Source organism: Vipera ursinii, assembly GCF_947247035.1.
Source record: "Vipera ursinii genome assembly, chromosome: 5".
Taxonomy (NCBI): domain Eukaryota; kingdom Metazoa; phylum Chordata; class Lepidosauria; order Squamata; family Viperidae; genus Vipera; species Vipera ursinii.
The window spans coordinates 30964114-30987117 of record NC_139518.1 but is presented as its reverse complement, the minus strand read 5'-3'; the positions used below and the strand labels follow the sequence as shown (position 1 = coordinate 30987117).

General features: G+C 36.4%; 1 protein-coding gene across 1 annotated transcript in view; it reads right to left on the bottom strand.

Moving 5' to 3' along the window:
• Window positions 1-1284: 1284 nt before the first annotated feature.
• Window positions 1285-23004, bottom strand: part of COL4A4 (collagen type IV alpha 4 chain) — a gene marked incomplete at its 5' end in the record, with an annotated part of 74819 nt that continues 53099 nt past the window's right edge. Inside the window, 12 exons of the mRNA XM_083364944.1 lie at window positions 1285-1704; window positions 10754-11040; window positions 12303-12491; window positions 13030-13146; window positions 14218-14352; window positions 17428-17526; window positions 17625-17780; window positions 18840-18947; window positions 19673-19801; window positions 20325-20396; window positions 21473-21580; window positions 22149-22256. Of these exons, the coding sequence (XP_083221070.1) occupies window positions 1441-1704; window positions 10754-11040; window positions 12303-12491; window positions 13030-13146; window positions 14218-14352; window positions 17428-17526; window positions 17625-17780; window positions 18840-18947; window positions 19673-19801; window positions 20325-20396; window positions 21473-21580; window positions 22149-22256 (1772 nt within the window). The 3' untranslated portion in view covers window positions 1285-1440. The remainder of the gene's footprint in view (window positions 1705-10753; window positions 11041-12302; window positions 12492-13029; window positions 13147-14217; window positions 14353-17427; window positions 17527-17624; window positions 17781-18839; window positions 18948-19672; window positions 19802-20324; window positions 20397-21472; window positions 21581-22148; window positions 22257-23004) is intronic.

Below are 23004 nucleotides of genomic sequence, written 5' to 3'. Positions count from 1 at the left end.
AAAGCTAGATTTATTATCAATTGAGAAACTAATATTCTATATTATATGTTTGTTTATTTTAAACAGAAATTATTAGAACATGGAATTAATTCAAAAACAACTTGAAAATTACACTTGAATTAATCATGATATTTTGTCATCAAAATGTAAGCCTTTAAGTTCTGCCTTAGAGCTACTCAGAAAGCAACTCTACCTCCATTTTTTAAAACAATTATTAAATGAAGAGGGTGAGGACAACAAATTATTGTTTCTAAACAAACTCACTGCCACAATTTGCTCAGAAAACCTTTGTCCAGGCCAGATATGGATGATTTCTAAGAAAAGGAATACTGTCTACACATAGTCCTTGATTTATGACCACCTTTGAGCCCAACATTTCCATTGCTAGTAAGTTGCACCCCATTTCACAACCTTTTTTTTGCACAGTTGTTAAGTGAGTCACTGTAGTTGTTAAGTGCTTCATGTATCTGTTAAGCAAATCTGAATTCCCCCCACTGATTTTGCTTGTTGGAAGTCAGGTGGGAAGCTTAAAAATGGTGATCAGGTGGCCCCAGAACAGTACAATTTTGATTAAATACATGCCAATTTTCAAGTGCTCAAATTTTGATCACATGACCATAGGGATTCTACAATGGTTGCAAGTGTGAAAACCAATCCTAAGCCACTTTTTTCAATGCCATTGTAACTTTGCTTGGTCACTAAACAAATGGTGGTGAGTAAAGGACTATCTGTATTGCAGTATTACATTTCCAGGGTTCCTTAAAAGTGTAAAATATAATAAATGTGTCCTTAAACAAGGCAGACAATTTATCACTGATATATATACATATACATACGCGCGCAGGCACACACACACACACATATTTGAAATACTATAGATACATGGATATATTTCTTGGGTACTGAAAAGACAAAATACATACTTGTTTTCTCTACTTCAAGGGTAGGCAACCTTGGCTCTTTTATGACTCGTGGACTTCAACTCCCAGAATTCCTGAGCCAGCTATATTGGCTCAGGAATTCTGGGAGATGAAGTCCACGAGTCATAAAAGAGCCAAGGTTGCCTACCCTTGCTCTACTTTCTCACTGTTGTAGGGAAAAAATATTTTAAGTGAAGTGGGATTTCTAGTACAAGCATTTCTGTCTGGAAAAACAAACCTAACTAAAGTAGGAAAGAAAATGGTTATAAGTCAATGATGCTATCACTTGGATCCCAAAACCTGAATAAAATTATGAATGAGTAAAAACAATTGAACTACAAAGCTTTTATTCATCTCTCATCTATTGCAGTTGATTTATGCAGTTCTTTACTTCCCGGTTGCCATCTAAATATGCCTTTACAACTCATAATTGCTGGTCAATTTGTACAAGTAATAATGACACAGCACCAAGATGAGAAAAAAAATGGTTTATTTCTGTTCAAGAAGGGTTCAATGTCCACTAGGCATATTTCATGCAAACCTGACATCTGCCAATATTTCGACGTTGTTCTTGTTCATCTTTGATAGTCACTGAGACAGGAGATGATGAAAACTGTGTCTCATTGTTCACTGTAGCTAGCCAGAAACTGTATTCATTAATAAAAAAGTGACATGTTCCTTGCTGACCCCGGCATTCAATAAAGGGTGCTGATCGGAAGTCCTCCAGGCAGCTTCCAGGAGACATGAGGGATTGCCCACCTCCTTGGTCACCAGATCCTGTATGCTGAAAAAAAGAAAAAAAAATCACCTATGCCATCCAATCACACATCCTCAGGAATGCTTTTGTGGATTTCTAATCTCATTCCACTCTGAAGCTACAATTATAACTTTAATTCTAGGTTGAAGTACTAATGTTTAATATGTATTGGGCACTTGACCTTTCCCATTTATTCTTAGTACTGGTCTGGATGGAATTATAATTTGGACTGGAGTCAGTGGAAATGTAGCAGTAGTACTTCTAATGAAATGCAGTATAGGTGGTTCAAAACTGTATTCAATATCGACTTCCGGTTTGCCATCGCAGCCGCCATGGACGCTGGAAGGTGAGCTCAGTCTTCCACATTCAATTTCACTCCACTGGGGGACCCTGGAAAGGGTTGAAAATCGCCCTGTAGGGGTCACGAGCAAGGAGGGGACCCCGCTTAATTGCGGGAGGGTGGCAGGCCTTCCACTCGATCCAGGGCAGTCCTCCAAACCGGCGGACAAAAGACCGGCCATAGTAATATGGCCCGTTACTAGGCTGCAGATAGCTGAAGTCAAACTTACCACCAAGCACTTCGAAAGCAACGCAGATTGAAACTGGGTGAGATACAATCTTCTCTTTACCTTAAGTACTTTTCCTGTAAAAGCTGTCTGAAGTATCTTTCCCCCTGTGAGCATAGAGGGAAGGGAATTTCTATCCCACCCCTTAAAAATAGTGGCTACTGACTACCCAGGAGAATTAAAGCATTAAAAGAACAGCTTTAATTTAATTGGATTTATATGTTCCTGAAACTTGGGGACCAAAAATTTTCCTATTGGAGACTTTTACTTTTATCTACAAAAAAGACATAAAATTGGAAAAAGGATTATAAAAATTTTGGACTTAAAAAACCTTAAATGGCAAAGTTTGGTATTACAGCTTGTTATTTCCTAAAAGAGACTTGGCTGGAAGTCCAGACCTTAGATAAGACCCTTTTGACCTTGGCTTGGCACCACCTGTGAGAAAATCAGCTGTAAGAGTTATGCTGGGCAGCATAACTAGCCTACTTATGAATGTAAACCTTTACAGACTTTCAGAGTTATATATGGGGAATTGCTTTCCTATCTCTTTATTTGAGGACTATTGATTAATATATGAGATGATGAAATACCTTGGACTATAAAATCTTGCTTGACAAACAACTTCTACTATAAAAATTTATAAATACATTTTTTTAGACGCTGAAAAAGCTTTTGATCAATTCAATTGGCAATTTTTGATGAAAGTTTTAGACAAAATGAATTTTGGGGATAAATTTTGCAACCAATCAGGGCATTATATCAAAAACAAACAGCCCGAATAATAGTTAACAATAGCCTGACAGAAGTATGTAATATTGAGAAGGGCACAAGGCAAGGGTGTCCGTTATCGCCCTTGTTATTTGTGTTAACATTGGAGATATTATTGGTAAAAATACGAAATTCGGAAAGAATTAAGGGTATACAGATTAAAGATCAGGATTATAGATTGAGAGCGTTCGCAGACGATCTGGTTGTTACGGTGACCCAGCCGGAGAGTTCTGTTGTGGACCTGATGGAGATAATAAGGCAATATGGGAAGGTTTCTGGATTTAAAGTTAATGCACAGAAAACTAAAATTTTGGCTAAAAACATGACAGCATCGCAAAAGGCCCTTTTAGAAGGGTTAACTGGATTTGAGATTGTTAAAAGGGTTAAATATTTGGGGGTGTTTTTGTCGCCCTCTAATACAAAATTATATAAAAATAACTATGAAAAATTATGGGGAAAAATCCAAAAAGAAATGGAGAGTTGGGAAAAACTGCAATTGTCTTTGTTGGGGCGAATCGCAGCAGTAAAAATGAATGTCCTGCCTAAATTTTTATTTTTATTTCAAATGATTCCGGTTCTTAAGAAAGATTCTAATTTGGAGGAATGGCAGAGAGGTATCAACAAATTTGTTTGGGCAGGGAAAAGGCCACGAGTTAAACTTAAGATTATGCAGGATACTCGTGAAAGAGGTGGTCTTAAAATGCCTAACTTTAAATTATATTATGAAGCTGCTGCGTTAGCAGGTATAAGTGATTGGATTAATTTGACACAAGAGAGATTATTAAATCTTGAGGGCCACGACTTGCTGTTTGGCTGGCATGCATATTTGCTGTATGATAAGAAGGTAGATAATGTGTTTAGAGTGCATATTTTAAGACAGGCTTTGCTGAGAGTTTGGAAGAAGTACAGACATAAGTTAGATTGTAAGATACCATTGTGGGCAATTCCAAAACACGCAATAGAAAATATACATGCTGGTTTCAAACATGATGTGACTACGTACAAGGAGATTTTAAGCTTGGAAAGAAATGTTTGGTGTTTGAAGCCATATAGTCTCTTGTGAGACGAGAAGATTGTTCAAAATTGGTTTCAATATACTCAGCTACGGGCCAGGTGGAAAGAAGATCAGAAAAATGGTGTTACAATGACTGATGAAAATCTGATGAAGCAAATTAGAAATCAGGGACCAGCACATATTAAACGGATATATCTTGCATTGATAGAGATTGATTCAGAAACAGAACTTGTTAAGGATTGTATGATAAAATGGGCCCAAAATATTCAGGAAGTTATCACAATGGACACGTGGGAAAAGATTTGGGTGAGGAACGTAAAATTTACACAAGCTCAAAATTTAAGAGAGAACTTTTATAAAATGTTTTGTAGATGGCATCTAGATCCTAAAAAGCTTGCAAGTATGTATCCGAATTATCAGCCAAAATGTTGGAGATGTGGTGATGAAGATGCAACATATTTTCATGTATGGTGGACTTGTAAAAAGGTTAAGGCCTTCTGGATAAAAATTTGGTGGAATATGCAGAAGATTTTCAAGCAAAGGATAAAGTTTTGTCCGCAACTTTTCTTGTTGGGAATAATTACGGATGCTACGGTTGTGGACACTAAATTGATGTTAAATTTAATTACGGCAGCAAGACTTTTAATAGGTCAGTATTGGAAGAAAGAGGAACTGCCGACCATAGAAGAGTGGACTTTAAAGGTTTCCGACCTGGCAGAGATGGCAAAGATTTCAGCTTATTTGAAAGATCACTCGCAAGAACGTTATATTATGGAATGGAGAAAATGGATTGAGTTTATCCAGAATAAGTATAGGGTCAAGAAGTTTCATGTAGCATTTGAATAAGTCTTCTTTCTTTTTTTCCTTTTTCTATTTTAGCTTTTCTATATATATTTAATACTACTAAGGTTTGTTTTATCCTATATAAGCTAGAGAGTGATGGATTTTAGAGTTTATGGTTTTTAGTATATGGTTGTTTATGATTGTTTTTTATATATATATACCTTGTATTTAGCTCTGGGAAGTCGGGGGGGGAGGGGGGAGGGGGGAGAGGGAGGGGGGAGGGAGAGGGGAGGGGGAGGGGGATTGTTAAAGATAAACTGTATGTTAAAACTTTTCAATAAAAAAAAATTTATAAATACATCAAAAAGATGGATGAAGACCAGGAAAAGATCCTTTCCATATTGAAAGCAATGTATGAAACCATTCGCTCAGCTTGTGATAAAATAAGACTTAACATAAAAGATCAAGACGCCAGCTTAGATACACAAACCCAACCAAAGAACTAACCGCAGAAAATAACAGAAGTGGAACAATTAAATATTAAGACAGAGGACTCAATTGACCTACAAATACAGTTAATGGAAAATCCAGAAAAGGGAGTGACAACACTGAAAATGGAAAAGACTTTATATAAATCAGAAAAAAATTGAGAAAGAAGAAGAACAGATTGAATGGAAGATAAACATATCAGGGCAATCATGGGGAACTGTAATAATAGGGAGACAACTTAATGAATACAAATGGGCTAGTCCTTCCAAAAAAATGGCAATTAAATGGTCTCCTTTATTTCAAATAATATAATAATAGAGGGAAATCTATTTGACGATCTAAAAGCACTGATATGGAAGCCTAGTTGGCAAAGGAAGAAAGCCAGAATAAGGCTGAAGAAAATTGGGGGTTTGATTTGTTAGAGGAGGTTTCATATTATTAATTAGAGGATTAAAGGGAGAAGTTGAGATAAGGGGAATTCTGTTCATTAGATTTATAATATTTGGAAATTAGTTGAAAATAAGGATTTTATCTGTTTAATATTTAAAAATTAGTCCTAAAAGAAAAAAAATATTATGAATATGTTTGATTTATTGATTAACCCAGGTAATATATATAATGGTTTTGATTTATTAAAGGGGATATTGTATTATTAGGTAGATGATTTAATATGGTGGGAAATAGATAACTTTTAGGAAATAGAACAAGATTATATTCAAATAGATAAAATGTGTATTTTGGATATTAGATTCTGTTATGAATTGAGATAAGGGAAATCTTGGTTACCTAAAGCCTGAAAATTATAAATATCAAAGGTTACATTGGAATACTGATGGGAAACTAAAAATTGGGAAAAAATTAATAACAGGATATGGATTGTTTATGAAGACTGAATGTAAACAATAAGATACATATAAGCTAAAATTTTATTGGTAAATGAAATAATGATGTTTTTACTGAGTTGATATAATAAGAACTATATTAGCTTAAATACAAGACTGAATGTTAAGGAAAAAAGAGAGGAAATATTTGATGTTGTAACTTGAGATTTGTACTAAAGATTTTGTTTTCGAACTATTGATTAATCCAGCCACCCTGTTGCTTTTTAAATACTTAAAAGTAAAATTGGAAAATTAGTAAACTATTATAAAAAAACTGTATACAATATCAAGCACTCACACTAAAACAATGCATTCTTGGATATTTCCTAATGCAGTATAATACAAACAATACTAGCATTACTTCAGATTAAATTTACAATGACTAATTTACAATTACTTTTATCCAGCTTCATAAAGGTCCAACAAAAAGTATTTTAAGTGTTTGAAACTTCTAGAATTCGGGCTACAACTAATTCAACAGAGTAGACAATAAGTGAGGAAAAAAATGCCAAAGCACCAGGTAGCAATTTTAAAACACTAATAAACTTTGAGATCACAGAAACGAAATACAATCAAAATGTTTCTCAACATGTATCCCATAAGGTCAATGCCATCAATTTAAACTGATAATGCTCTTGGTATCCAACCAATGTAGATATTGACAAAAAAGAGGCAGGGATATATGATGAGAGATCCAGAACCAATTAGATTTACCAATAAATATTCATGACTTTCCTTATAATCTAACATGGGTCCCCAAACCCTGGTCCATGGACCGGCACTGGGCCACAGCATGCCAGAAACCGGGTTGCACAAACAAGCAAAGCCCCATCAATGGGATGCAGACAGTACATGAAACCACGCCCTTTCCGGTCTGCAGAAAAACCTCTTCACGCAACTGGTCCATGGTGCTCAAAACGTTGGGGATCTCTTATCTAACACACAAATCTCAGAGAAACCTAATCCTTACTCTACTGCTTGCTATCCATTGGGTAATCTTTTCACTATTTGACATACATAAGGGTGATGGCCTCTGAAATTAAATGAGGGCGATAAATCATAGAACAGATTCATACTGAATAAAGATCTAGGAAGTTTCTGCATTTTACATAAATCTACAGTTGGGCTGGGACATTTAGGCTATCATGTCCAACCCACTGCTCATCACCAATATCCAAATATCACTGGCAAACTGCTGTCTAGCTTCAACTTGAATGCATTCAATGGTGGGTCTTAATAACTTTGGGTTAGTATAATTATGTAATTGTATCACACCACCAAGTTGGGCACTTAAAGTTCATTTCTGAATCCTTCCAGAGTAAAAATTCCATTGACTTCACCTCTATATGGCAGTTTGCAAATGAACCAGCTGAGAAGACCTGTAACGGGGGTTCTCCTGTACATTTCTTGTAAAACAAAATGTGCACGATCATGTTTGTTACATAGTACATAATATGCAATTTGCCTTTAGGTGCTAATGAACCTGGTATAGTGTGTGATAATTAAATATTATTTTATATGTAATGCTTCTGATTATAATAAAGTAAAATTTATGCTTAGATTGCTTTACTACATTTTCTACCAGCTTTTAACCTCTTAAGAAATACACATGGATGATTGCCAACTGCTGAGTATTGTCTCCTCTTCTTTTCATTATATTCTGTTCCCAGAATTGCAACTAGATTTCCTGAAAAAACATTTTACTACATTCAACCCCAAAATTATCAAAATATTTTATTTCCTATAGTTGTAGGAAAAGGTGAAATAGACAGGATCAGAAAAAGAAAAGGAGGCAAGGTTGTTGTGCAGGAATACAAACTAATTTGAGGGCTAATCCACATGGAGCTCCATTTCCATCTGTCTTGTTTGCCATCATTCGCTCCCTAGAAACTAAAATGGAAGATCTGTAACTTGAGCTGGCCACGAACAAGGAGCATACTGTATATCAAAGTTGGTGCCTCTTTGAGAGCTGTATGCAATGAAATTTCATTTTGATGTATGCCGACTGGTGTACATTCAAAGTGACAATAAAGTAGTTGTTGTAAAATGTAAAGAAAGCCATTTTTAAGGCTGTAGAGATATTTTAGTTAATTATTTGCTCAGTGGCCAAAGTCAGTGGAATTATGCAATAACTGAAGGAAAGTCCCAAAGGTGCTTTTCCAAAAGGAAAATGGACTTTCTTGGCTTTTTTTCTTTGAAAATGTTTTGTTTTTACCCAAGAAGCTTCTTCAGAACTTCTTGGATGAGAAGTGAAAGATTTTCAAAGAAAAAAAATAATTCAAAAAAGTCCAGGTGGCTTTTGAACAGCACCTTTGGGGAAAACCATGACCTGGATGATTGAGAACCTCCATAGACAACTGAAGGAAAATAAAACATGCAGATAGTAGCATTTAGTGCATAGAGGCCAATGTGATATGAGTAAATCATATCCATCAGAAACTAAACAATATCATAAAATGTATGTCTATGGAGATTCTCAGTCATCCAGGTCATGGTTTTTACAAAGGTGCTTTTTCAAGAGGCAACTGGACTTTCTTGATTTTCTTTGAAGACGTTTCACTTCTCATTCAAGAAGCGTCTTCGATTCTGATTGTGCATAATGTATGGCAATCTTTTATTTACACGGAAGAAACCAGTACAAAGCAGTCAACAAATGTAAAAATGCTACCAGACTTCCTTTTGGTAGATGGGCAGCCATGTAAGGTTGAGAAATAAACAAGTGTGAGTGGACAGAGAGAAAACAACAACAAATAGTTGTTTATAGAGTAAATGCAAGGGACGCGGTGGCTCAGTGGGTTAGGACGCTGAGCTTGTCGATCGGAAGGTCGGCAGTTTGGCGGGTCGAATCCCGAGTGCCACGTAACAGAGTGAGCACCTGTTACTCGTCCCAGCTTCTGCCAACCTAGCAGTTCGAAGGCACGTAAAAATGCAAGTAGAAAAATAGGGAACACTCCGGTGGGAAGGTAACAGCGTTCCGTGCGCCTTTGGCGTCTAGTCATGCCGGCCACATGACCACGGAGATGTCCTCAGACAAGCGCTGGCTCTTCGGCTTTGAAACGGAGATGAGCACCGGCCCCTAGAGTCGGAAACAACTAGCACACATGTGCGGGGGAACCTTTACCTTTACCTTTACCTAGAGTAAATGCATTGGCTTCTGATTGTCATTGCTGCTGCTAAATGTTTTGTAGGTATCTTAAATATTTCAGTACATTGATCTCATTATAACTGATCTGTAACTGATTATGGTAGACTGGAAAACTTACCAATATTTTTTTACATAGGTAGTCCTCACTTAACAACTGCCCTCTTTAGCAGTTTTTAAAGTAATCACAGCATTGAAAAGATAACATTGCATCCACTCCTTGCATTTACAACTACTGTGTTTCCCTGAAAATAAAACTGGGTCTTATATTAATTTTTGCTCTAAAAGATGCATTAAGGCCAGGGGTGGGATTCAGCCAGTTCTCACCGGGTCAGCAGAACCAGTAGCTAATTTTTTGTCGACTTCGGCAAACTGGCTGAAGCCCTAGCCCATTTTTGCAAGGCCCAGAACAGACCGCTGGAAGTGAGTGGTTGCCACTTCCGGAAATCCATTCTGAGCCTCAGAAGCCTGATGTCAATGCTGCTAACATCGGATGTTCTTGCTTGACAACATAGGGAGATGTAGCCTTACTTTAACTCATATATTACTGGTGGAGGCCTCCCAGTCCCAGAACAGCCCACCAGAAATGTGTGGATGCCACTTATTTTTTTAAAAAATAAGAATCAAGTTCCTTACATTTACAGTATATTGCAGCAATATTTCATAAGAGAAATATAGAGGTAAATTACTACAATTCTCATTTTTGAATTAAGGTAGATTAAAAGGCTGCTTTACATCTATAGAAATTCTCAGTCATCCAGGTCATGGTTGTCCCAAAGGTGCTTTTCAAAAGGCAACAGGACTTCTTTAGTTTTTTTTTTCCTTTGAAAACATTTTGCTTCTCATCCAAGAAGCTTCTTCAGTTCTGAACTGAAAAAGCTTCCTAGATGAGAAGTAAAACATTTTCAAGAACACCCCCCCCCCAAGAAAGTCCATTTGACTTTTGAAAAGCATTTTTGGATCAGGCTGCTTTATGGTTTACTTCAGAGTTTAATAGTCATATATTTATCAGATAGAATCCAAGTATAAAGTAAGCTCCTGTGATGATTTTAGTAGTGAGTAGTAAAGTATTTAGAAATGAGTACTCTGAAAGCGAGAAACATCTGTTAATGAACAAATGAAAACTGCAGTTATCAGATCAGTATTACAGGAATTCATACTGGGGTTTTTTAATGACAATATTCCATGTTAGAAAGAGCCGTAGTGGCACAGTGGTTAGAGTGCAGTATTGCAAGCTAACTCTGCTGACTGCCAGGAGTTCGATCCTGACCAGCCAAGGTTGTCTCAGTCTTTCTTCTGAGGTAGATAAAATGAGGACCCAGATTGTTGGGGGCAATATGCTGACTGCTTAGAGAAGATTGGAAAGCACTATGAAGAAGTATTTGAATCTAAGTGCTAGTGCTAGTTAGATCATGCTAGTATTCAGCCTTACCATTAAGAATGAGTAACCTATCCAAAGACTTCTCCAGTTTGGTGGACAAGAAGGAATGGATTGATCTTGACTATGAACTGCAACGGCTTGGGCAGGAGCTTCACATACCACACATCGACTAATATAGGGCTGTATTTCTTCATCTGAGAGGGGCATCATGGGCAAAGGAGCTGCACTTGAAAGCCAGTAAGATTTATCATTTCGACTTGCGTAGTAGCAGACTTGGTTGACATTGCAATAGGTAAAAGGCATAGTGCTAAAAACAGGAAGACAGGATCCAGCCAGACCTAAAAAATAATTAATAATCCAAATATTAGCAATATAAATAATTGCTAGAGTAGCTTTATTCCTTATTTCATTTTAGTTCTACAAAACCAGTAAGTGATAAGGATTTTTGATGCATTTACAGAATTTCTAAACAAAAGACAACAATTGTGTCCCAGAATAAACAGCTGCACAAATCAGACATTTTTTTTTGCTTACTGTAGAGACTGAATTTTTAAGTGCAACGTAAACAATTTTACTATGATGGGAATTTTAGAATAAAGATTAAATATTTTCATAACAGAAACTGTACAGTCCATTCGGAGAATATATCTAACGCTTCAAACATTTGATAAGAGTAGAAGAGACTTTTACCTGAATCCCTGATGAAACAGTCCCAGCAGTGTAAATATTTCTGAGATAAATGAACCAACACATGGCACAGACCAAATCAAGTTACCTGTTTTGCTCAACAAACCACCACAACAAGTTTTGATTGCTGATTTATAAAATTCAGCTGATAGGTAACAAATTGCACCCCCAGTATTTTGAAAAAACATCAAGGATGTTGTTATAACCAGTCCTGTAATTTTGATTATATACAGTAAATTTTGCTATTTACCCTTAATTTTTTTTAAAAAATGGAAATAGTGGCATTGTCCATAGTAAGATGCTTGACAATTCCATATTTTATATAAATTAAAATGCTAGAAGAAACTTAGCTCATTTTAAAATGTTTGTAGTAACATCAGGATTGTAACATGCTCTCCAAAATCATGCTTAAAACTCTAGTAATGATTGAGGGAGTAGTCAGGCATATAAAATTATTGCAAATAAAACCAAAGATACAACCATTTGGGCATTCCACCTTCAGCAGAGTCAACCTTATAATGAAGGTTCAAGTAGGGGAGCAGAGAGAATAACCATTACATGAAACAAAATGGTACATCACAAAATAGAAAATAGTCCCTATCCTATAACAGTATAGATGGTGGAACAGCATAGATTCAGATTCAGATAGCTATGGCTTATAAGAAAAAGTCTGACAACATTAGCTTTCAAACAAGTTTAACAAATGTCATATATGAAAATGAATGGACAGTCAACTTGTTATTCCTATAAGCTGATCTATTACACCTAATAATTGAGACTTCATAAAGGAATCTTATGTTTGAAGCTCCCCAACTTTAGCCTAAGACAAAAACTTCAAAAAGATATAATACAACAATTTACAATAAAAGGGCAAAATATTGCAACATTTTTGTAAAGATGTTATAATGCTCACCAAGGTCTTGATTATGAGCTTTCTCCTGCCCTTCAAAATACAGCAGGCTGTATCCAGCCCATAATCTTGTCATTCCCTCAGGGCAAAACGGTTCTGTTTCTGACTGACTATGCAAAACAAGCAGGAACCCGCTACTCCATTTGGATGCTGATCCTGGTGGTCCTGGAATCCCAGTTTGGCCTGGAGGACCTTAAGGAATGGAGATAAGGTAGACAAGTAAGAATCTACTTAAAAGGTGGCACCATTTTTTAAAAAAATTACTTTCTAGAATTAGTTTGAAAGTGGATGAGGAGTCTTTATTCCTAAACTTGAAATTGTCTGTCTGTCTGTCTGTCTGTCTGTCTGTCTGTCTGTCTGTCTGTCTGTCTGTCTATCTATCTATCTATCTATCTATCTATCTATCTATCTATCTATCTATCTATCTATCTATCTATCTATCTATCTATCTATCTACAGTATCTATCTATCTATCTATCTATCTATCTATCTCTGTCTATCTATTTATCTATCATAGTCAATAAGATGGCAGGTTTCTGAAAATTATACAGAGATTTGACCTCAAAAATGTAAAGAACTCAGTTTCTGCTCCTTTGGGACAAAAACATCAGGATGCAGGTTCAATATTTCTAAGTAAAAAATCACAGTCACCAATATTTATTATCTAAATATTATCCATTTGCAAAATAAATATACTTCTAAAAGAGGAGCAAATAAAATAGAGTAGAACCTTGTGGCCCTGTGTTTCCTTTTTCTCCCACGTCACCTTGATCACCATGAGGTCCGGGTGGTCCGAGCGAGCCTTCTAGCCCTTGCTCACCTAATGAACCATCTTCTCCTTTATTTCCTAAAATATATCACATTTATTTGAGAATAGATATAATTCCACATTATGCACACATAACTATCCCCTCTTCTGTCTCTAGAACAAGCGACAGACTCCTATTGTTGATACTGCAAGCTTTCTGATGATTAAACTTACATTTGGCATCACACGGTGGAAATATAACACTTTACATCAATGTTTTTTTTTAAAATTTGGCAACTTTAAGAGGCATGGAGTTCAACTCCCAGAGTTCCCCAGCAAGGATGGAGAACTCCACATATTTTAAAGTTGCCAAGTTTGAAAACAGTGCTTTGATGTTAAGTGGAATAAGAAATTTGGTTCAGTGGACACAAGACTGTAAAAATGTGTGACATAAAGCTGGAGGTAAAATGAAGGCGCACAAACATAGGGACAGGCCAGTCTTAGATAAATATTTTATTTATTTAGTTGTATCCAACCTTTAATATTTTTACAAATAACGCAAGGTGGAGAACATATCCAAACACGCCTTACACCTCCTATTTTCCTTTAAAACAACAGCCCTGTCAGGTGGGTTAGGCTGAGAGAGTGTGACTGGTCCAAAGTCACCCATCTGGCTTTCATGGCTAAGACAGGACTTGAACGTAGAGTCTTTCTAGCCAGATGCCTTAACTACTAGATCAAACTGGCTCTCACACATATACTTTGGTATGTGTAACATGTCCAACTACAGAATATTACCAAAGTGTGGGTCCTAAAAAGTTCAGGCTTTCTGTGTTAGCAGTTGGGGACATTTTAAGTTAAGACACCCATTTTATTCCTTAAACCCATTTCCAAAACAGAAAAGTGACCACTTTGCATTTTAAAGTAATTATTGGATACTTCATACACCTATTTTGTTCCCTAAGATAATTCTACTTCCAAAACTGGATCTGAAAGTTCTGATCTTTCACCGTTGGCTTTTCTACCCAGGACAGTAAGGTTCTTGAGGCCACACATGAACATTTCAGAAGTTGCCCAACCCTAACTTGGGAAAATACATAGTAAAGATTTTTGAGACTCTCCCTCTTCCTTATTACCGTACATAGTTTCTGAATTCATACAATCTTTTACCTGGAGGTCCAGGAAAGCCAATTGGCCCTCTTAATCCTACAAAGCCTGGAGGTCCTCGTGGGCCTAATACTCCAGGAGGCCCTGGAATCTTAGGACATGATGAATAATCAACTCTTCCAGGTTCTCCTGGGACACCTGAAATAAGCAGCATTAAATATCTTATTAAGAGTGCATTAGATACCAACATGAAGAAATTCTTCTAATGTTTGACCAATGATCTTTTATTTTATATTATTTGTTGGTTGGTTGGTTGGTTTATTTATTAATTTATTAGTTTATTATTTGTATTTATTTACTAGATTTATGTGCTGCCCATCTTATCTAAAAGTGATTCAGTGGAAAGGAAATAAAAATAAAGAAATGATTATGAGGATTACACTGTGCTCATACATTGTGATCAACCTGAATTTGCTTCAGCAACTGCATTTAAGGTGAAGTGATATTATTGAACAAGGTTATAGACAAACTGTGCATTAAATACTGGCTCCTACACCTGGAGATAATTGAATGTAGTTATTAAACCTGAACAAATGTTTGGGTAGGGGTTCTTCAGGGAGAAGTCTTTCTGGATTCGCAGCTCTTGCTTCAAGGAGCAGGTGGCAGCTGTGGCAATAGAGGCATTGGCACAAATTCATCTTATGTACCAACTGCACTCATTCCTGGATCAGTCAATGAACAGTCAACTCATGCTTTGGTCACCTCACATATGGACTCTTGCAGTGTATTCTACATGGGACTGCCTTTAAAGAACACTCAGGAGCTACATAAATGAGTTATAGGCATGTCCTAGTATACCCATGTAACACCTCTGATTTATGAATTACACAATAGGTTTATAGGTGTAATTCAAGGTGCTCACTATGATTAATAAAGGCCTTCATGGCATATGGCCTGGTTTTCCGAAGACTCATCAGCTATGTGCCACCTGTATTGTTCTTCCCATCCTGTTTAAGCTGGCAGTGATGACCTACTTCAAATCCATTGATTAAACTGTGTCAATTTAAACATTGCCTGCCTCTGGAAGAATATTGCCCTCTCCAAGATCTATATGGCACCTACCATCACCTTAGTTAAACGAACCTTTAAAGTCTAGCTCTCCACCCAGGCTTTGGTGTAGGATGAATAGCAGCACTCTCGAGGAAGTGGTTTAGGAAAAAGAGGTATGCTTATTTTGCTCCTTTTGAATGTTCATCACCCTTTTTCTGATTTGTACTGTTATAAGCCAAGTGGTCTTACAAATTTGATAAATAAATAAACAGCATCATCACACAAAATTTCTCAATATCTTCTCCTTTCTCCCTCTGATTTCCAATCATCATGCAATACTAGGAAAAGACATGTCTTTAAAGAGAGAGGTGCAATCATTTTGCCCCTGTAGACCTTTTTCCTAATTATTTGCAAAGCATTCTACAGTCCTGTTATTTATTTATTTCTGTGCAGCACTGAGATAAAAATTTACATAACTTCTTCCAAGGAATTGCCTTTGCCAGTACTTGGTCCTGTCCCTGACATCAGTAAAGCAGCGAGAGATTAAAAGTGTTTTGAAGAGCATAGTTAACTTCTATGGTCAAGAGGAATGTTATTAGAATGTTTTAATTAACACAACAGAATGAGATTTAAGGATAAATGTGAAATCAACAAGCACTCAAGAAAATACTTTCTTTAGCTTACCTCTGTAACCTAGTAGAATAAAGGCCAAGGATCAGATCATGACAGCCATTTCACATGTAGGAAGAAAATCATAGAGACAGATTAATTAAGGATAGTGTTCCTCAACCTTAACAAGTTGAATCAATCAATCAGAATAGTGCTGGAAGGTACCTTGGAAGTCTTCTAGTCCAAGCCCCTGCTCAAGCAGGAGACCCTATACCTGTGGTCCCCAACTTTTCCAGCCTGGCAGCCCAGCCCGGTGTGATGGGAGGAATGTGAATGGCACATGCTCAGCTTCATTTGTGCTAGTGGTGTGCATGTGCTTTCCACTTGTGCAAACGGAGTGCTCGCACTTGAAGCTCCACTCATGTGAGTTGAGGCACTTGTGCTTGCAAAGCTCCACTCGTGCAACTTCATTCAAATGAATGGAGCTTTGTGTGCAAGTGAACATGCCCTCTGCTTGCAAAGCTCCACTCGTGCAACTCCATTCAAATGAATGGCGCTTTGTGTGCAAGTGAACATGCCCTCTGCTTGTGTGAATGGAGCTTTGTGTGTGCATGTGCTTGCCCACCATTCAGGCAAGTGAAGCTTCATGCACATGCACTTGCCCATTTCTTCCATGGCCTCATTTTGAACAGGCTGCTGCTTGGTAGTGGGCCGCAGCCCGAGAGTTGAGGACCCCCTGCCCAATATCATTTCAGACAGGTGGCTCTCCAGTCTCTTCTTCAAAACCTGCAGTGATGAAGTACCCACAACTTCTGAAGGCAAGCTGTTCCATTGCTTAATTATTCTCACTGTTAGGAAATTTCTCCTTAATTCCAGGTTGCACCTTTCCTCGATTAGTTTCCATCCATTATTTCTTGTCTTACTTCTGGTGCTTTAAGTTGACCCCCTCTTCTTTGTAGCAGCTCCTCAAATACTGGAATACTGTTATCGTGTCACTACTAGTCCTTTTCTCTAGACTGGCCATACCCAATTCCTGCAACCATTCTTCATATGTTTTTGTCTTCAGGCCTTTAGTCATCTTAGTTGATTTAAGATGTGTGGACTCCCATAATCATCAGAGTTGACATTCACACATCTTAGAATTGATAAGGTTGAGAAACACTGGTATAGAAATACAACAAGAACTGCTATGACTTGAAGTGTAAGCTCAAGATTTTGCTATCTTAGAAAAAGCAGCAAACAGAATTTGCTTCCCATAAACTCAGAGCGACTTAATACCTAGAATTAGTTAATGTATTCACTCCTGAGAATTAAAATTCAGCAACACTCAACCTCTACTGGCAATAAAAATGAAATTATAATAAAATAAATCCAATGTGCTTCCCTTTCAGTCAGCTGCTTGAAATGACTCAACCTAATGGCACAATCAGGCTAACACATCTGGTTTCTTCTTTCATTGTAACAGTAGGAGAAAAAAATATGAGTTATTTATATAAATTGACTTTGAATTTTTATCACTGGATTAAAAATTACTTTTATATATTGTAATTTGATAATCATATAATTTGAACTGTGAATTCAGAACAAAAAAATGCCTGAAATGTTAAGGCTTACCTTTATGGCCCACAGGGCCAGTTGGACCCTGAAGACCTTGAGCCCCAGGGTCTCCAGGAACACCAGGCAATCCTTGCAGACCAGGCTTCCCCATTAGACCTCAACAATGAGAAAGAGAGATCAGTGCCACACCTCTACTACTGGAAATTTCTAATCCAAAATTTAAATATGTACTAAACTAGTAATTTCAAACATACCCTTTGAGCCTTTTCTTCCTTGGTTTCCTGGAATACCCTTAGTTCCCTGTTTACCACATGGACCAGGAACGCCAGGTAGGCCCAAAGTACCAGAGTCCCCTGGATCTCCTTTGATAAGTACTATTTTTCCTGGAGGCCCAGGATTGCCTGGAGGGCCTGAAATAAAAATTAAAATGTTTGGTAACAAATATCAACATTTTTAATATCACAAATATACTTTTGATTCATCAAAAGTATTAACTTTCAGTATCACAACAGAATGTTCAATTCCCAATTTATTTATTAAATGTGTTTGCCACCAACTTGCTTTAAGGATTCACCAACCAGATGAAAAAGTGGAATTACATAAAAAGGATTGCTGTAAAAGGTTTTGCAGAACTTCTCTGTGCCCCCAGAGTATACTATTCTGTTCAGAGTATTAAACATTTCTTTAAAGTACTTGGGTCCAAGTTAAATCTTGCTGGATAATCAGTTCTGCTGTTAAAATCAAATGCAAGCAAGCAAGCTGTCATGGTTCTGATGAATGAGGCAAATCAAACAGATTGGAGGCATATTATTTATCTAAAAAGTCTTAGTAATGAAATGAAACATCAGCACTCATGGAGGGATGCCAGAATCTGAAATCTCCCCCCCCAAACCCATCATAACACACACACAATCCCCACCCTTATCTACACGTCATAAATCACATTATCCAATTATTTATTTTATTTTATTTTAATTCCATTTATATCCCGCCCTTCTCCGAAGACTCAGGGTGGCTTACAAGCTTAGCAGTAGCCTTCATTCTATGTATCTGCCTGCTTATTAGTTTTACATATGAGGGTTCACTTCCCATTCTGTACACGAGGCTTTTTGTAATCTTATCACAACTTACGGGTGATTCCTCCCTCCCAAATGAAGCAATTAAAATAACAGGTTGTCTCTTATATCATCAGTGCAAAAACAATGTTTGCAGCATTGAGACAAGCAGGCAATTCATCTGTAACAATGCTTAAAAGCCACCATTGCCCCCAAAGCTTCTCAGTTGCAATACAATACAAACCCAGTAAAAGACCACTTTTTGATTAGAGTCTTGAAAGAGAGGATCCTCTTTACTTCTAGTATGGATTTTAAAAAATGTTCCCTAAGAGAATTTCTGGAGGAAGTCAAATGATTTTAAATGGTTCAATCTACTTTTGCATTTCTGTTATTCAAATACTGCTGTAGAAGTACCTCTAATGCCATCTGAACCCGCTGGACCTTGGTCTCCTGGAAAGCCACAAGTTCTGTTTTCAGGAGGCTGTCCCATATGGCCAGGAGAACCAGAAACACCTGGCTTACCTGCAAGGAAAAAAAAGAATAAAAATAAAATATTAACTCTGGCCATGTTTTATAGATTTCCTTTCTCCTATCACATTTATTTAAGAAAAGGTACATATTGCACATCTATTGTTTTAATTACTATGCAAAAAGTGACAATATGAGAATTCAATAAATTATTACTGCAGCTTTTGAAACAATCAAGACATTGTTTATCAACTGGCTATGGAACTGTGATACGTACATTTGACTTAATTTACCTTACTCATTCACTAAGAATCTCTGACTCTGGAATAGAGAACACAAAATGACACTCTTGCCCTTTCTAACTGTGAGGAAAAGAATGATGTGAAATGATGCAATATATAAAAACAATAAAGCCATTGTTTATAGAACTAAATGACTTGAAATCTGGCAAGCCAGAATTCTAATATTGTAGAGGAATGTATTAGGGTGTCAAAATAAGATCACCCCCCAATGTTTTATCTAATGCATTCTGATTTAGAGGTCATAATTTGATTTACATAATTTTCTTTCTTCATTCCTATGCAACAAGTCAAAACTATACAACCTGTAACCTCGCTATGTTCAGCCCAGTGATGTAGTTGTGCTTACCAATAAAACATACTTAGTTTCATCTATCTCCAATCATTCTGGCTTTTGATTTAAGAGGGCATTTTCCCCACATCTTGGGTAACCAAAACAAATGGTGTTTTTTTTTTAAAATTAAGAGATCTACTACTTACCAGGAGGACCTCTTAGACCTTTCTCTCCTTGGGGACCTAGTTGAGTACTTCCTGGAAGCCCAGGTTCTCCTCTATTACCTTTTGGCCCTTGTTCTCCTGTGCACCCTGGAGGTCCCACTTTACTTAAACCTTTATAAGAGAACAATAATGAGTGAAAGGGAATGAATGTTGGATTTAATGGCATAAATGATTTATTCCTTTGATTCAACTGAAGCTACGTTTGGTCAACATGTGATTTTTTCAGCTTTCCTATTTGGGATATTGAATCATTCACTTCTTCTAGAGATAACTAAGGTCAATGAATTTTGCAAAGCAACATGGGTGAGAGGCTGCTAGTAGAAATTACCATGGATAACTATGTAATCCTATGCATACGTATGTACAAAGACTCATGTAGAGTTTTCTCTGATAATTAGCCTTTTTTTGTTACATCATGAATATTTCATTCAAAATACAGTTGATTAATTTCTTGCAGTATAATTGTTTTCTTTATTAGACATTCCAGTATAATAATATTAACTATTGCATATTTTACTAGTTTGCATTAGAAGTAACTAATGTCATCAAGAGTCAAGAATCATACAGTGTAAATAATTGTTTCTTGATATTGCCTTTAATTTAAAAAAAGAGTATAATAATTTTAATTCTTTACCTGGAGGTCCTGGCAAACCCTTTTGACCTTTTTGTCCATTTACACCATTTACTCCAGGTGATCCCAATAAGCCTTTGATATTTTGGGGAAAATAGAATGGAGGAAATTCAGGAAAAGAAAATGATCAACAAGTAGTCAAATGAACATTGTTTTTTATCAAATGTTTACCTGAAATTTAGCAAATGTAAACTTTTTGTTACTTCCAGGAAGATCAAACCAATTATAAAATCATAATTTTACATTTTTTGGTCTATTACCTATCTATTCCCTAGTAATTCCCAGAAAATATTTAATACATGTCAAAGACTTTCTGAAGATGCTTTAAATGGAATGGAAGATTGGCACTAATGATATAAAATGTTACCTCAGTATCCTTATTGGGTGATTTATCTAATAATTTTCATTTTACTTTTGAAACAAAATTTTGATACCAATGATTTCATCAAAGTTGTTATCAGGTTTTACTTGTCACTTGCAAGCTCAAATTACTATCATTATTATCAATAACTACCGTACTTGTTATTTGGTATCCAGTGCAGTGATGTGGGGTCTAAATGTACCCAAACACCTACAATTTTATAATTTGACAATAGCTACACCTAATAATTTGTCTGTGTTGAATGCATGCATTTGACTGAATGAAATTGCAACTCTTCTCAGATAGATCAGACAGGAACCACAATCAGATGAGCTTATTCTACTTTATTGTAAGAGTACATTAACAAAATCTTGAAGTTCTGAAAGTATAACTCTCCTGCCATATCCTTTACAACCTGAAAAATTAGTGAGGGCCCCTTTGCGGCTCTTTGTCCACCTTTTATGCAGCTGTGAGCTATGCCCTCTCTTATCTGACCATTTCCTAGGCAGCATTTCTTCTCTCAAGGTCTTTCTCATGTACCATTATACAAATGATGGAACCTGGATGCACAATCTATTTTGATCTTCCAATTTTTGTTCCACAGGCAATCAAAAAAATTAAATCTCCTTCTACTAGAGATATAAACCTAATAGAATGGAATAGGTAGGCTAGAGATGTGTTTTCAAAACACCAGCTTATGCAATACCTTTATATCAAACATCATGTATGCATTTTAATGCCATGCTGTGCACTGACATCTGTAATAATCATTTTTCTCCACAATATTTACCTTTTCTACCTGGGCTACCAGGTAATCCTGGGAAACCTGGAGTTCCCAAAAAACCAGGTCTACCTTGTTCACCTGGAGGTCCTGGAAATCCTGCTGCTCCCTGCACACCTAAAATAAAATAGATATTTCCTATATTTAAACACAATTTATTATTCTCTCTCATGCTGTTATAATTCACCCTAATTTAGCAACGTGGTGATTAGAATCTCTAGAATAAGTCAAAGGAATGCCTTCAGACTAAACTGGCATTTAGCCTGCCATTCTAAAGGAAGTTCAAGTGCCTGCAGTGGCATGCCAAAAACTGAAGCAGCTTGGACTATCATTTTGCATTTAAGGATATTCAGGTTTAAAGACCTATTTTTCATTTTAAATCTGCCAAATCACCCCAATATCAAAAATAAAGAAAAGAGGGGGACATTTTGAAATGCCATTGAATATCCCTTGCAACCATGAAAGGCAATAAAAATGGACTAAATAGTGTGGATTTATACAAAACAAAGCTGACTATGTTTTTCACATGGCTGTGAGGTAAAATTGTGAATAAGTCTGAATACATTATATTTCTATTAGTGTCTTCTTCCATTATTCATATGTTCACTTTCACTGTCATGTCCACGATCATACTTCACAGTATTTGTTTTAATGTTGATCCATTTTTTCTTTAGTTCTTTCTCACCTGGGAATCCAGGTGTTCCTGCATTTCCAGGCAACCCTTTGGAACCCTGTTTTCCTGATTCTCCTTGAACACCTGGCATACCTTGATCTCCAGGTAATCCAGGAAGTCCTTAAACAGTTGCAAAACAATCAAACTTTAGTGTATACATTTTTCAATAGAATGTGCTTATTGAGTTCTCTTTCTAGATAGACGGATATTGCAATTGGCATCCAAATCTAACCTTGAGCCTATTGTTTATCATCAGTTAATGGTTTATATAAAATGCAAACAGTAATTCTGAATTGCAATTAAAACATTCTAATAACCATACCATTTATAGTCTATAGCTAAGATAATAACCTTTAAAAATAATTTGTATTTCTAAAAAAGTTACAATAGCTACAGTATAAGCAGAGCATTAAAATTCAGTGCATTCCTGTAATGGTTAAAATGGGAAGCAAGAAAAACAGGTAATAAAACCACATATGAATAATTCCTTAATACACCTACTCACATTAATATCTTTATCTGGCATAAACAATTAACTTTCCCTGATAAGCATAAGTTATAAGATCACATTATACATCTGAGAAGGCTTTAACTAGCTTGACCAAAATGCAGTTAGAGTGGTAAATCAACTTGTACATCAATTTATAGATCAAATTGTTCTCAACTTGGCAATATGCCAAACATTTTGGTATCAAAACTCCAACATAATATTGCCTTTCCTTTTTTAAAATATGGACATTCTGGTGGCAGTCAACAAAAATTCTTACTCCAGCTAAATTGTCAAAAAATGTATAAAGCATTAAGCCACTGTTGGAAGTGTGAAAAGGAAGAGGGGACTTCTTACTGTGCATGATTTCTTGTGAAAAAG